At 42.5% G+C, this 15,199-nt stretch overlaps 1 protein-coding gene across 1 annotated transcript; it reads left to right on the top strand.

Moving 5' to 3' along the window:
- The first annotated feature begins 1,522 nt into the window (after window positions 1–1,522).
- Window positions 1,523–14,182, top strand: iqck (IQ motif containing K). The gene is made up of 9 exons (XM_070923994.1): window positions 1,523–1,574; window positions 1,668–1,795; window positions 1,880–2,030; window positions 2,104–2,201; window positions 2,665–2,717; window positions 2,910–2,987; window positions 3,253–3,337; window positions 10,177–10,288; window positions 13,905–14,182. The coding sequence occupies exons 1-9, from the start codon at window positions 1,523–1,525 to the stop codon at window positions 14,180–14,182; spliced, it is 1,035 nt and encodes a 344-aa protein (XP_070780095.1).
- The last annotated feature ends 1,017 nt before the right edge of the window (window positions 14,183–15,199 follow it).

Below are 15,199 nucleotides of genomic sequence, written 5' to 3'. Positions count from 1 at the left end.
TCCTATTTATTAACAAGTCAATTAGTGACTGCAAGATATGAGTTACTGCAATGTATATTTTGTCTAAAGCTGTTCAGTGCATTTTGGAACCATCTTGGGACTTTTTTTTAAGATAAATGGCTATTTTTGTTCAGTCATGAGATGACTTAACTGCTTTGGAATATATTCCAATAAAGACTTTAATTTTGAAGAACTTCTCTGAATAACATGATCATGGTTTAAGACTAAGATTATTATGTTCTCTTCATCAACAGCTTAATATTTAGCTCTTTTATAATTGTAGAGAAAAATGCTTTTTACAATGCAATATTGTTTCTTGGTTGGTTTTGGTTGATCCTTGACAGCATTTATTTAGAGCCAACAAAGGTTCCTGGTACAGGAGCAAAATTAGCACATGTTGAATGTTTTTACTTCTTAACTAATAGAAACAAAAATACAAGATGACAAGCAGTTTAAAACAATAATCTCTAGAAATCCAATTAATAAAAGTTTTACTTCTGAAAACAAAACAACACCTTAATCTTAGATTATAGTGTTTACCCTGACAGCCAAAGATTTGTCCATTAATTTGAAAAGGTGAAAACCAAAACACTTTAAAAACACTTACACAACAACTGTTAAAGGCCATAATTAACACATTTAGTACATGACATCCGTAGTTTGCACATTCATTTGACATAACTAGGTATAACAAGGTATATCAATTTTTACAGGCATAAACCCCTACAATGGGGTTGATTGAAAGCAGTTAGATTTACTGACTTCTGAGATGATCGTATTTATATGCATATATATTTCAGAGGTATAAGTGGTATTAAGAATTTAAGTGTCCTTGTATCAATTAATGTCAGCAGATTTCCTTTAGAAAGTGCTTGTGTTGACAGATTAAGCATACAGTATTAATAGCGAGTTATCTGATGCCCTCTAGCGGCGAATACTGGAACTGTGGAGTTAAAGGACACGTGCTGCAGCGATTTATTCCTACATTGAAAACGGCTGAACGGAGAATATTTTCTGCTTTTAGAAAAGCTTCAGAGACAATAACACGACCGTGTTTATTGTGATTTAAACGAGGCCACATCGGCGGCACACATCGATACAACCAGGAGCAGCAACGACTCTGTTAAACAAACTGGTCGTTTGTTTTGCATGAATTGATTTTTTTTTTCTCGTTCAAGTGTGTTTTTAGCCTTCAATATGCAACGAGAAACGTTATCAAAATGTGTTGCACTATGATTATAAGAAGTGTATCCCGGAAGTATTGAAGCACTACCAAGGAAAGTCCCTGAAGTCGGACTCGCTTTGTATTTAAATATATTTTCGCTAAGCCTTTGCGTTGTGTTCCAGACACAGTCTTTCTTTTGGTTATTCCTCTGTTTTTGAACACCTGTGACCACTTGTTTGTTAAATTTTAATCTCCAAGCGCTTCTTGTGCTCTTGTTTACTTCGGAAATCATAGCCATGACTACTTCCTTGGCAACCACCGAGTCCCTGGCAACCACAGGCGAGAACAGGCCGAAAAATGGCAAAGATCATCTGTGACAAAAAATCACTTTGGCAACAAGCGTGTGAAGGTAAGATGATAATGTTCTGTTTCTTAAAGCTTTTGTGAATTGAAAAACGTAAAATAAAAGCTGTTTTTTCTTTTGTTTGATGTGTTTTTGGAGAGTTTGAAGCTGAACAGCCCAGTCCTCCCAGTGCCGTGTGGACAGATAGCAGCTCAGTGAGCACCCAGTTCTCCCAGTTCAGCGCCAGTACACACTCCCCAGTCTTCTATGGACTCACCACAGCCAAGGTGAGCTCATTCGTCCCCGTGTCGGATTTGTTTGGACCCTGTCACTCCGGCATCCTCTGAAATGATCTTCATTGGTTACATTAGGTGTTTGTGGACGATGATCCTCTGAGAGACTTTGACCCTCTTCTTTGCCACCCTGCTCTCGCCAGCTACTCTGTGTTAGGAAAACCTCATCCTTCAAGCCAGAAGCGTCCGTCAACACCTGAAACCACATCGCCTCCACAACTACATGAACGTAAGATGAATGGGCTTTATGTATTGTTTATATATATACGTATTGTATACATTTGTGTCTGTGTTTTCGTCAGGTCCTGTCACACATTTTTTGGAGAGGAGAGTGTTTCCAGCCTTATTGCCTGGACTGGAGGCTTTGCTGAAAGAAGCCCGGAGACGCGGCTGTTTCAAGGTCTGAATTTTTTTCTAATAAACATTTAGCTAATAAAGTGTTAGTAAGTGTTAATAAGTGTTAAATATTGTTAAAACAACCACAGATTAAAAGCTGAAATCAAAGGAATGTATGTGGCATCCTGTTAGGATAAAAATGATAAAATATGCCACGCCAAGCACGTTAACCTCTACAGTCTAAGTACATTTACTCAAGTACTGTGTAAGTACTGTTTTTTGGTACTTGTACTTTACTTGAGTATTTCCATTTTCTGTTTACTTTATATTATCTCTTACCTTGACAAGCAATGGCAGTAAAATGCTTAGATTGCTTTTACCCAAGTGAAAAGACTTTTACTTGCTTGTAATAAACTACTTTTACTTTGTTGTATTGTTACTTTTGCCCATGTAATGAGTATAAGTGATGCTGAATACTTCATCTTCTGCATGATGCATGGCATTGATCTCTTTCTTTTGTGTTGCAGAGGAAAATAACAGCATTTAACCCGTGTGACTTCCTAACTGAGTGGCTCTACAAGTAAGAGCCCTCCCACACACACACACACACACACACACAGCTCCCTCTTCACTGTATAACTGTATAATGCTCGCCTCACCTCACCCCATCAGTTCTCTCAAATGTTATATTTTGAGTGCTGTGTGTGAAAAAAGTGTGTGTGTTATGTTTTTTCATCCTCCCTCTCTCTCCTTTCACTTCCTTTTTCCTCAGCCGCAACCCCCGCAGGCAAGGACAGGTCCCAGTAAACTTTCATGACATCCCCTTTGTCAAGGACTGGCTCAGCATGCAGTGAGTGTCTCCTCAACCTGTCACCTGTCACCTGTCACACACACGCTACAACTCCTTTGTTTTATTTGAAATTCATCTTATGGAGCATCATGTCATCATGGTCACCAGGTTCCTGTCCACTCTTCAGTGTCTAAAGTATAAAACAAACTAGATTTAAGTTATGACAAGACACAATCGTGCGCATGCTGCGTTTTTTATGCAGATGATGAGGTGACACACCCTCCTGTTTTGTCTCTTGTCACACTTTTTCCTCTCTTTCTTTCAGTCCCAGGCCTACCATCCCTCTGTTTCTGCTGCTGAGCGAGGATCAGGCTGCTGTGCTCATCCAGGCGTTCTGGAGGGGATACAAGGTACACTGGACATGACTAGAGGCAAAACAATGTTTGCAAAAAAGGACTAGGAATGCAGCCAGACCCGAGGTGGAAGAAAATTAATTAAAGGGGTTCACCACAGGTCTCTAAAAATCTTAAACATATAAACTCTAAGAAAGTCTAAGAAAATCTGAGAAATTTCAAATTAAAAGCCTGGAAGCAAATGCAAAACCTGGCTGCATATTACATTACAGTGTTCATGATGCTATCACTTGACATATTTACTCCTACCAGACTAATTACTACCTCCCAAACTTTTCAGATTGATTTAAGACGTTATAGTGTGAAAAAAAATGGGATTTTGAAGTAGAAAGCATGAAGAAACCCTGCAATTACCCCACACACCACAGTGAGCCTGGCTGCCTGTGTGTGTGTGTGTGTGTGTGGGTCTGTTAGGATACAAGAGGCGCCCTCCTGCGTGCGCATTGGCCCACAGTGTGATCTTGTTGTATAATCCTGTCCTGCTGAAAAGCCCCTCTTCCACTGGGACTGCAATTTCATTCAGCAGCTTGATTATGTCATCAGTGATGCCCGGGATTTAATTCCTTCCTGTGTGGGCGTTATGGTCTGAAGTGTTCTGTACTGTGATATAAATAGACATAAACAGACACGACCAGAGGCAAACACAGCAGCGATTTCTCCACACTCACACACAAATAAACCCAGTCTCGTATGGTGTAAGGATGTAAGCAGGGGTGGGGTGGGTGGGGGGGGGGTCAAGTTTTTGTTTGTCTCACCAGAAGCTCTTATTTTTTGGTTTTTATCCTTCGTGCTTCTGGGAGGATTCAGCTTCAGCCTTGCTGCACAAACCAAAGAGGAAAAGATGCCAGCTGTGCTGTCATGTACAATTACATTCTGTTTGAATGATCTGAAGATATGTTTTGCATGTAGTTGAATTTGTGGGAGCGTGCAGGAAAAGATGTGTTGAATGTGTGTGTGCATGCACCCACATTTGGACTACTTGTGCACCAGCAGGGGGCAACACTTCCTCTATTTTTTTTCTGTAACAACAAAAAGTCTAATTGGCCTCTGCTCACATGAGATGGCAGCAGCGAGCAAGCAGCCCGTCACTCGTCACCGTGTTTTCCCTGAGCTAAGAGAGGTTCAGTAGGGCCACTGATAGCACTGCAGCCCGGCCCCCCAAGAGATTTAGAGGAAGAAAGACAGAGTCAGAAAGAGACAGAGTCAGTAGTGAGAGAGTGGGAGGATATATCTGGACAGATGAAGCTCAGGCTATGTTAGGAACATTTTCAGATGGACGGATGGATGATAAAAGGGAGGAAGGAGGCAAGATGATGTTGCAGCGTGGCCTCGGATTAGGAATGGGGCGAGATGGAGGGAAATGCAGCCTTGGCAGCACAGGGAGGCTGTGAACGCAGCACAACCAGGGTCTGAAGTTGAGTTTGGGCCTTTTAGAATCATGAGTTATTCAAGATACACAGGGTGGAGATATTTTGGGTAAAGGCACTGAGGCAAAGTCCTGACGGGCGCTGTAGTGTGTTACGGCTGCTGTTACCTTGGCTGGAGGAGAACAGCAGTTAACAGCTCAGTGGGCAGCAGAGCCGAGACGAGGACGTCAGCACAAACAGAGTCAGCTGTGAAACACCGATGGACTGTAAACTTCATTAGTGTCTGTGTGTGTCTGCTCACGTGAGAATGTGTATGTTTTCTCAAATAGCATGTGATAATGGTCCCCTATTATAAATGCATTCTGACAAAATTCTCATATCACAGCTTTAATATCTAAGTGAACAATAACAAGCTATATTTCACCATAATCTGTCCCAGTGTGGGATTTTAAATACTTGAGAATATTTTTGAGCGTTTATAAGTATAATAGGATTATAAGATTTTTCTGTAGAAAAACACACACTCAAACATTTGACTCAATGAAACGTGAGTTTTCGGTGTGGTTTTTGAATACCTCACTAACACGTGTAACATATAGATATCAAGATAATGCTTTGATAATTATCCTGATATAATCTTTTATCAATATACTCTGTTCTCCTCACCCCCACCCCCTCCCTCTACACCCCCCCTTTCCCCCTCACTCTTATACCCTCTGCCGTTATATAACCTGCCTGACGCAGCGCTGACTGCAGAGGGTGTGTGTGTGTGTTTGTAAGAAAGACAGGCAGCCTGAGAGCCAGGAAGCAAAGAAGGAGGATATTTTTGTAGATTGGAGTTTTATCCCTCCATTATTTATATGTTTCATCATATTGAGGACCGAAGAAGAGCAGCGGTGGAGATTGTACACACAGAGATGCACACAGTCACACACACTAGCTCACATCTGTGACCCTGACAATGTGATTGTCTCCTGTTTCACTCACGTACAACTATAAAGAGCTGATGGGTCTAAACATATTACATAATCGCCTTTAGACTGTGTGCCTTAGCCCAACTCTAATCCATTCATCCATGCCTGCTACTGTAATGCACACATATGTACACGCACACACACACACACATACACACACACACACACACACACACACACACTCTCTCTACTGATCACTAAGACTTCTCAGGCTCTCTCAGCTCTAGTCAGCTTGAGTTGGACTAATGTGGCTGCTCTGTAATAAATAGGCATCACAATTAGGCTGTCAATATTGGGGGTTTGTGGTCGAGTAGAGAAGCAGGCTTTTATCATAATCATTTCCACTGTCCACTTTATTTGCAGATTTATTAAGCGCACACACACTGTGGTTGGCCTTCTTCCTGGCCATAGCACTGTCCTGTGCAGCATAGCCTCGTCTAACCTAACCCAGCGCACATAAGTTCTGTCCAGGTGAGAAAAGATGTTTGTGGTTGGTTAGATGAGAAGATTGATACCACTGTCATATTTGGCCGGTACAAACCTACAGCTAACAGTCAGTTAGCTTAGCTTTTCATAGACTGAAGACTGAAGGGAAACAGCTAGCCTGGACCTGTCGTTTTATGGGGGTTATGTTTCGGACTGTTCCCTGGTTGGGAGCAGTTGCCAGGCAACCAGCAGAGTTTCCAGGAGGTTACTGCTTCCAGCTAAGAAATAGTTCACCAAATAACTCCACATAAAACGACAAATTGTCATTTTTGCACTTCGGGTTTTGTATAGATTAAACCAACAAGACATAACTTGTCAATTATTGTATTATTTAGAGGTGCTGGTAGGTGGATTTTGTTACTTTTGGATAGAGCCAGGCTAGCTGTTTCCCCCTGTTTCCAGTCTTTGTGCTAAGCTAAGTGTCACCTGCTGGCTTTAGCTTCATATTTACCGTACGGACATGAGAGTGATATCGATATTCTCATCTAACTCTCGACAGAAAAGCAGATAAGGGTATTTCCCAAAATGTCGAAGTATGACTTTAAAATCTTATGTTGTTTTCCTTTTAATGGTTTCATGATTTCATTTCTGTGCCAAAACTGCTCATACATATATTTAATTCTCACTAACAAGTCTTATATCTTGGTTAAACTTGAAGTGGATGTGTTGTGTCTAAGAGTAACAATGTAATGCACAAAATATTATGAGCCATAGGGTTTTTTTATTATCATTTTGTAAGTCATTTAAAAATGTTGTTACAGTCCTGACCTGTCTGAGAAATGTCTTCTTGGGCTAGCAGGCCCAGTTATTGTCTGAAAGTGGGACACTGTGAGTACTGAGTGTATTCCTCTTGACACAAACTAATAGAGCTGTTTGAAAGAATCTCACACTCGCACACAGAGAGCTGTATAGTCAACAGCAGAACTAGGTCTGCGATTCCAGCTGAATGATCCGAGGGCAGTGATAGATGAATGGTTTGAATTGACGTCCAGTGTTAAGTCAGTGACGGGCCATGTGCAGTGATACTCATGCAGAAAATATGCCACAGGCACTCAGGACATCCAGTAACCGGTGGCTCTGCTTCGTCCTCACTTCCCCCTCCTGCAGAAGAATGAGATGGACTGGTCATAGCATGAATCATGTAGTCCCATGATATCCACTATCATCTGTAATACAGAGATCTTATTTTAGATCTAATTTAGTCTTCTTAAAAAGGACAGTAGGGCCACAGTGCAACCACTCACTGTGCCTGAGTCTACATGAGTCAGATCACAGGTTGCTCAGCTGGTTGAGCCTTGATGGAAGCATCGGTCAACAAAAAGATGATGGATCGGTGGGTGGATGGATGGAGTGTGAAGCGCCGACAGAGCAGGCGGTGGTGGCTGTGTCTTTATGCAGCCTGTTCCTCCAAACAGAAGCCATTGTGCTGCTGCAGAGTGTGAGAATGGGAGAGGAGCTCAGTCTCACAGGCAGCTTTGCACAAAAAAGGAAGGCAGCTTGAAAGGCTGTGCAGTGGGATTGAAGTGTGTGTGTGTGTGAGAAAGAGGGCATAGTGTGTGGTTGTAGATGCACATATTTTTGTGTAGGGGGTTCTGCTTGTGCTGCTGGTGGTGTCGGCTTTGAGAGATGGAAGCGGATGGAAGTCCCTCTTTTTAGTGTTTTGTGCTTTTGTGTGATTTTCAATATGTGTGTGTCTGCTAGTGGCTTTGCCTTTTGCATGTCAAATAATGCGTGCAAATGCATGCAGCCTTGCAATGCCTTACTAATTTTTCTAATCACTCTAATCCCAACCTTCATGCATACCCACAGCATGAGAGGACTGACTCACGTGCACACTGAGACAGACTCTGTCACGTGTGCAGTGACATGGAGGATTATAGCAACAAGAGGCTGTATTATCAGAGGTTCATTAATGATTCAAACTAGGAAGAATAGATGAAAAAAACATAATTTGGTGTTCGAGTTCACACATACACAGCATAGCAGCATGCAGCACAGCATACAGAGATACACAAACACACAGTCCTTGATGCACACAGTCAAAACAATACCGGAGCCCTGCTAATCAGATGTGCTGATGCACACAGACAGGCTTCAAAACGCTCATGCACACGCACACACACACACACACACACACACACACACACACACACGCGCGCGCACACTCACTCAACTCAGCTCTTTGTCTCCTGCTATCACACACAAACTGTCAGCATCCTGCAGGAAGCATGTATATTCAAAAAGCCAGCTTTCCAAGAACTGAGTCTTTGTGTGTGACACACTCTGAAGCACTGCCTCAGGGGTCCGACGGCCGTCAAATATTTTCCGTCATTTAAAAGTAGCTGACGGCAACAGCAGAAAAACTGGAGGTATAATGTTTCTGCAGGACACCAATGGAAAGCGACACAGAGTGGAAATGGCCACACAGACACAAATAGACACAAGCGATGGTGAGCAAACACAACAGACTCCAACCCCCCACCCCTCCTGACCCTCACCCCTCATTTCCATTTCTATGGTTTGCTCCCATCAGCAGAGGGTCTGCTGCGGCACTGTGACACCCGGCAAATTAACTATTGGAGCTTGCTAGTCTTACCCATTCCTCAACCCATTGCCTGGCTTATATAACAGGCCCACTTTCATACCCACTGCTAATAGCAACACTATTGTCGCCATTCAAGCAGGCACTCGGGAGAAAGCTGGGGTCGAATGGAGAGGGAGGAGTGAGAGGAAAACAAGACTGGAGAGAGGAGAGGTGGGAGAGAATACAGAGTAGAGAGGAGAGAGATGGATGGAGAGGGATGAAACATCGATGGAGAATGAGGAGAGGATAAGGTGTTGGTATGAGAGATAATGTCTGAGGTTGAGTGTGAGGAGAGAGAGAGACACACCTGGGTACTGAAGGAGGAGAGAGACAAGACAAGGAAGGAGAAGGAGGCCGATTTAGTGGGAGAGTAGTAGTAGTAGTAGTAGTAGTAGTAGTAGTAGGAGGAGGAGGAGGAGGAGGAGGAGATGATAAAGAAAGGAAAGAACAGTGATCTCTTCAGGGATATTTTCTATTCATCTACAACAGCAAGTCTGGTTAGTAATCTCTCAGGAAAGTCAGCAGCCCACACAAAAACACACAACTACAGGGGTTTCCTCTAGGAAATAAAGCAGAATTACAGACTGGAGAGAGAGAAGAATCAGAGACAGCTTATTGACATGAATCCACAGTAGAATTTGACCCATTTACCCACCTATGTGGATACGCCAACACACTCGGTCATACATCTTAGCACGCTTCATTGCCATCAACAGTGACGTTTCCACGATACAGCTCAATACAGTAGTGTGCTAAACACACACAGGCCTTAATATACCTTAATATATGTTCATAATGTTGTGCAAAGGTGTAGCATCAAAGTTAAAGCTGCAATTCACACCACATGTTAACACTAATAAATAATAATAAATAAATAAAAAATAATAAAGCTCATTTATACAGCACCTTTTGAAAACAAAGTTACAAGGTGCTTTACATGTGAAAATCAAGATTAAGACATTTCAGCACTACAATTAGAAAATCAGGGAAATTAAAGTATAGAGAATAAAAAATAACAAAAAATGCCACATGATATAAGAGTGAAATAAACAAATACAACTGTTTTTAAAAATAAAAGATACCACTTAATATGAACTCAAATATATTATTTACAGAAGTGATGACGTTCGAGCATTAGCATTGTCAACTCAATAGAGTAAGAATGGAGGTTGTGGTGTCTCACAGTAAACGAGCCATTCTCACTGTTAAACACAAACTGGTCAATGAAACAGAATGAAGCAGAAAGTAAAAACATACTGAACTCTCTAAATGGGTCTCTTTAGACAACACTGGCGACTTGCTTGTCCTGATTAGCTTGCAGCTTAATTAAGTTATTGATGAGGTTTGCTCATGTGAATTTATGCATGTGCTGCCTTCGCACGTGTAATGAATGTGTGTTTGTGTGTGTGTGTGTGTGTGTTATAGATCAGGGCACGCCCAGATGTGCAGGAGCTGCGCCAGTGGCAGAAAGAACTGAGAGAGAACCATGACATTGCCAAAACTGTCAAGCAGTTCTGGGCCCAACGAGGGAGCCGAGGTGTGAGCGCACCCACACACACACACACACACACACACACACACACACACACTCACATGGTATTACTGAATGCCAGGCCTCAGGCTCACTGGCAACACAATACCATTGATCTTGAATTTTCTCCTGTGGCCGACAACAGCTGCTGATAGGCAGGCAGGATGCCAACACACGATAACATTCACACAAACAAAGCTACCTTGTCAACCCATACAGTACTATACACATATACACTAATATACACACATATATATACATTCAGGCACACACATATACACTGCAGAGATACAATATTCATCCCAGTAGGACGTTTAAGTTAAAGCAGAGAGATGCAGTGACACAGAGAGAGAATGAGGGCAGAAACAGAGATAGAGAAAGAGAAAGAGACAAGGGGAGTGAGTGGGAGAAAGAGAGAGAAGATTGCAAGTGAAGGAGAGAAAGAAAATGTCCGCAGGGCTCAGAGTGTGTTTGTGTGACAGAGAGACAGAGCAAAGAAAGAGAAGATACAGAGCGAAGAGGGAGGGAGATGAAGACAGAGAGAAGCATAAAATGATAAAGTGTCTGGGCCTTTGAGTGTGTGTGTGTGTGTGTGTGTGTGTGTGTGTGTGTGTGTGTGTGTGTGTGTGTGTGTGTGTGTGTGTGTGTGTGTGTGTGTGTGTGTGTGTGTGTACGTACTGTGTGTACACATGAAGGACAGAGCAGAGCAGCTGAGAATGCAGGCCCATGTCCAGTGTGACTGACTGGCCTCACAGCTTAATGAGAGTGACAACTTTGTCCTTCAACACACACACACACACACACACACACACACAATAAGGGAAGAAAATAAACAGAAATAGGATTACAAGTTGGTTTGATACAGATTTTAACTCAAAAGATAGAAATGTCGGCCTGGCAGTCCACCACGTTGGTCCAGACTGAAATATCTCAACAACTATCAGATGGATTGTGATTTTGAAATTTTTGTACAGCCACTCCAAGTGGTAGAAGTATGCCTGCAAACTGAAGAGACCAAGCCTAAACATCAACCATTTCATGATCTCTTTGTCTTCTTTGGATGTGCTATGGATCCACCACCACTGTGTTTTCTCTGTGGAGAAATACTGTGAAAAAGGTTCCAGGAAGGGGTACGTCGTACAAAGAAATATGGCAACCACAGCACTGATACTACAACATGAGGATACACTGTGCCTAAACCTGCAATTACTCCATTTTCGTTTTTGGCCACGTGGCGACAGTGGAAACAAGCTGTGAACACAACACTGACTGATTATCACCTTTTATGCTGAAAAAGTTGTTAGCAAACAGCTGCCTGTTTACACATCCAGCAAATACGGAGCAACATTAGCATTCATTTAGTCGTGGTTGTTTCCACCTTGTAAATGTGTCCAATATTCACTCTCCTTTAGCTCTGGGTTGCTCTTCATATCTACATCTAATATCTAAGTCACTGATTTTGTCTGCTGTGTGGTGCTGAGCAGGTAGCGTACAGCAGATTTTTGCAGCGTTTATGCTGAAAATAGCTGCTTGCTGCGGCTGAAAACAACGCTGTGAGAGCCGCGAGACTGAACCAAAACAGTAAAAGTTGTGGGACAGAAAACCTATAAAAACTATAAAACTCTGTAGAACTGAGGTGGAACTGCAAAGCGACCCCGAGCGACCCCCTTTCACATTCAAGTAGTCATGTGATCCATACATCCAAAAGTATTGATTTTTGCTACTTCAAATGAATGTGCATGTACATGACGACACGCACTCACAGCATCTCTGTTTTTGTCGCTCACAAACAATGACGCCATCATAAACACAGGTTTCTTCCACACTGACACATTCCACACAACAAAGGCGCTCACTGCAGCCGGCGAACATTCTTCCACTGGGGTGCAACAGCCACACTGTGCTGCTGCTGCTAACTGCTGCTAATGCTACTGCACCACTACTGCTGACCTGACATTCTGGCAGAGGGGGGGGGGCTGGGGATGTGTGTGTGTGTGTGTGTGTGTGTGTGTGTGTGTGTGTGTGTGTGTGTGTGTGTGTGTGTGCGTGTGCGTGTGTGTGTGTGCAAGAAAGTCTGAACAGACTGTCCTGAATGGAAGCCATTTTCTGACCTCTTCAACAGAATCTGAAATGGATGAGACTGGGAGAGAACCAGAAATGTGTGAGCTGGAGGGAGGGAGGGAGGGGAAGAGATTGATGCTGAAGTTGCAGTTTGTTTGCTGGTCTTGCCTGTTGTTGTTTTGGATGTAATGAAGCAAGCACTGCCCTCCAGCACTGACGGATAAATGACCCATGTTTGGGACCGTGGTAGAGAGAGGGTGAGAAATTATTTAGGGAAGCCCCCTCCCTACTGTATACACACTCTAAGTCGATCCAGCAACAGCTGCGCTCATCCCAGGGAGACCAGCATGCGATACCTCTTCTGCCATTTCACGTTTCACAGTCTGAAATCAGAATTAGTCAGAGCTGGAGAGAAAAACAAAAGGGGAGAGAGCAAAGTAACCGGGAGAGCAGACACAGGATGATACGTCCAGGTCAAAGGGTCACGGCTCACTGGGCAGGTGCAGCTCTCAACAGCTCATGAATCACCACACGACTGTCCTTGACTGTTAGCTGACATGATGGATGTTTACCATCAGTCCGAGTACTGTTAAAACAGAGTAGTTAGCTAGCAGGGAAAAACACTTTTCCTAAAGCTAATAATATGTATTCATATATAATGTTATATAAATGTGTCAATTACAGTTAATTATTCCCCCAAGTCCATGTTTATAAATGACACATTAGTAAAAGTGTCAGTCATGATATCTGAAACAGAGGAATACATTTTTAGATCATAAAAAGGTACTAAGGAGCTGCGTCGGTGCAGATGTTGATGCTACAGATGGTATTGATGCAAGGTAATTAGCACACAAAAACACACTTAAAACCGTAGTTACAGTCATTAGTGTGTAAATAAAGCAAAACAACTTTCACGACCATCATTTACAATCTGTCTGTTGCTCTTGTTGTGGTATAAATGGCCAAATATAGCAGTCGATTCATCATAGCTTCACATCCATAATGTCAAAGCCATTGCCTGGCACATAACGAAAGGCCACCACAATAGCCTTGCAGCTGTCACAGTGAGTAAGTGTCAGTAATGGGCTGAATCATGGTTTTATAAACAGGTTCACTGTTTTTTCTAATATTGGGAAATCATTTTAGGCCTTTAAACACCAGAATAATGTACCTGCCAGCAATTCTCACAATCTACATGTAATTAGATATGTTTTACAGATAAAGGGGTGTTGCAAACAATTCTTTCTAAAAGGTTTTATTGGTGTTGTGCAAAATGAAGTCTATAGAACTTGACAGAAAAAAGCCTTGTAGGCATGTTTTTGGTAAAACATTTAAGGATGCCTGACTATTCTTTGAGCTTTTAATATTTTAACAGGAGATGTTTTCTCTGGTTTTTGACGGCTCTAAACTGTTTCCTCAGTGGGGTGCAGAGTGCAGCAGAATGGCAAGACTTTCAAAAAAACAAGGCTTATTGTTGCTAAATGATGAACATTCGTCGCAGTCTGCTTGAAACGACAATGAACTTGTTCATATTAAGGATGCAGCTCTTGTTTGTTTCCAGTGGGCTCAGCCATGACAGATCTTCCAGAGAGCCCCCAGCTCGGCAACTCAGATGTGTCCATTCAGGTACTTTCCCCCTCGCCCCAGAGCACCGTGGTCTACAGCCCCACCACCCAGATGACCCCTGAGGGCGGTGAGTGGCTGACCCCCAGCCTGCACAGCGTGGAGAAAATGGCCTCCGCACCATCACTGACTGGATTCCTCGCTGTATCGGGGCCTGGTAGCAAATCCCTTACTGCAGTGACTCCGTCTTTACTAGGGACTCAAAACCTGAGCTAGACTGGCGGTGTTATTAACTGAAATCATTAGCTCTGTGTACAAGGTGTTTAAAGGCTATTAAACTCTGTTAGGTAGATGTCAAACTGACCAAAGTGATCAGTCAAACAAGCCATTAAAAACGCCTGTAACCAATTGGATATGGCCAGGCAGCGATTTATGATCTGAGATCCATGTCTAATTAGTTGATTGCTTTCATTGCCTTTTTGATGGATCACCTGCCCTCATGAGTCTCACCCAGCAAATGAACAGCATATCGTACGGTTCACATATTATACTGTGGGGAGTGAAGCCCCTCGTAACAGACCTAATATTTCCTCTCAGCACTTCTAGCTGATAGCTCACTGGAAGGTGACCAAATCGTATTTCCTTGCCTTAGCAATACATATCACTCCACAAAGGAGGTTATAGCATTTCCATTCAAGCCAGGAACTGAGGCCAGAGTGAAAGGTGACTCAGCGTGTGGAGCAGCACTTTCTATCCTGTTTATCAGAAAAGGAAATTACCCTGTCAGGGAAACAGAGAATTTTTAAAAACACCACTGGTGGCTGGTTGACAACTATCTGACAGCGCAGCAAAAAGAAACATCAGATATTCTCCTCAGATCTTACTGTTTTAAAACAATAACCCTGTTACATGTATGTATCTCCTGACACTATATGGGTTGAATGTTAGCTTCAGTAAGGTAGGTTGGACATTTAACCTTAAATATTCTTAACATTAGTATATATATCTTATTTTTCCTTGCCTAATATTTTCAGTATTGTCGGTGAATTTGCTTGTATCTTTCATACATACTGTACTTTAGAGTTTGAATAAAATGTCTTTTTTTGCGCCAGTTAGCGATCAAACATCTTAAATGTCACATATCAGCCATGGAAAGTTCGATTTGCAAAAATATTCAGACTATTTACTCTCTTTCATGCCAACTTAAAAGACTGTGGAGGTTGTAGCTGTCTTCTCCTGCCTGTGTGTCAATTAAAGTGCACTCCTGGCATATTTCCATTACTCTTTGAACAC

The sequence above is a fragment of the Enoplosus armatus genome, chromosome 17 (genome assembly GCF_043641665.1).
Source record: "Enoplosus armatus isolate fEnoArm2 chromosome 17, fEnoArm2.hap1, whole genome shotgun sequence".
NCBI classification, from domain to species: Eukaryota; Metazoa; Chordata; class Actinopteri; order Centrarchiformes; family Enoplosidae; genus Enoplosus; species Enoplosus armatus.
This window is presented reverse-complemented; position numbering and strand designations above follow the sequence as displayed.

What these genes read in the sequence shown, in the direction of transcription:
- iqck (XM_070923994.1), top strand. Translation starts at nt 1,523, where the DNA reads ATGGCAAAGATCATCTGTGACAAAAAATCACTTTGGCAACAAGCGTGT. An exon ending in CTAACTGAGTGGCTCTACAA is followed by an intron (nt 2,718 to 2,909) that starts GTAAGAGCCCTC and finishes CTTTTTCCTCAG; the next exon opens with CCGCAACCCCCGCAGGCAAG. An exon ending in AAGGACTGGCTCAGCATGCA is followed by an intron (nt 2,988 to 3,252) that starts GTGAGTGTCTCC and finishes TCTTTCTTTCAG; the next exon opens with TCCCAGGCCTACCATCCCTC.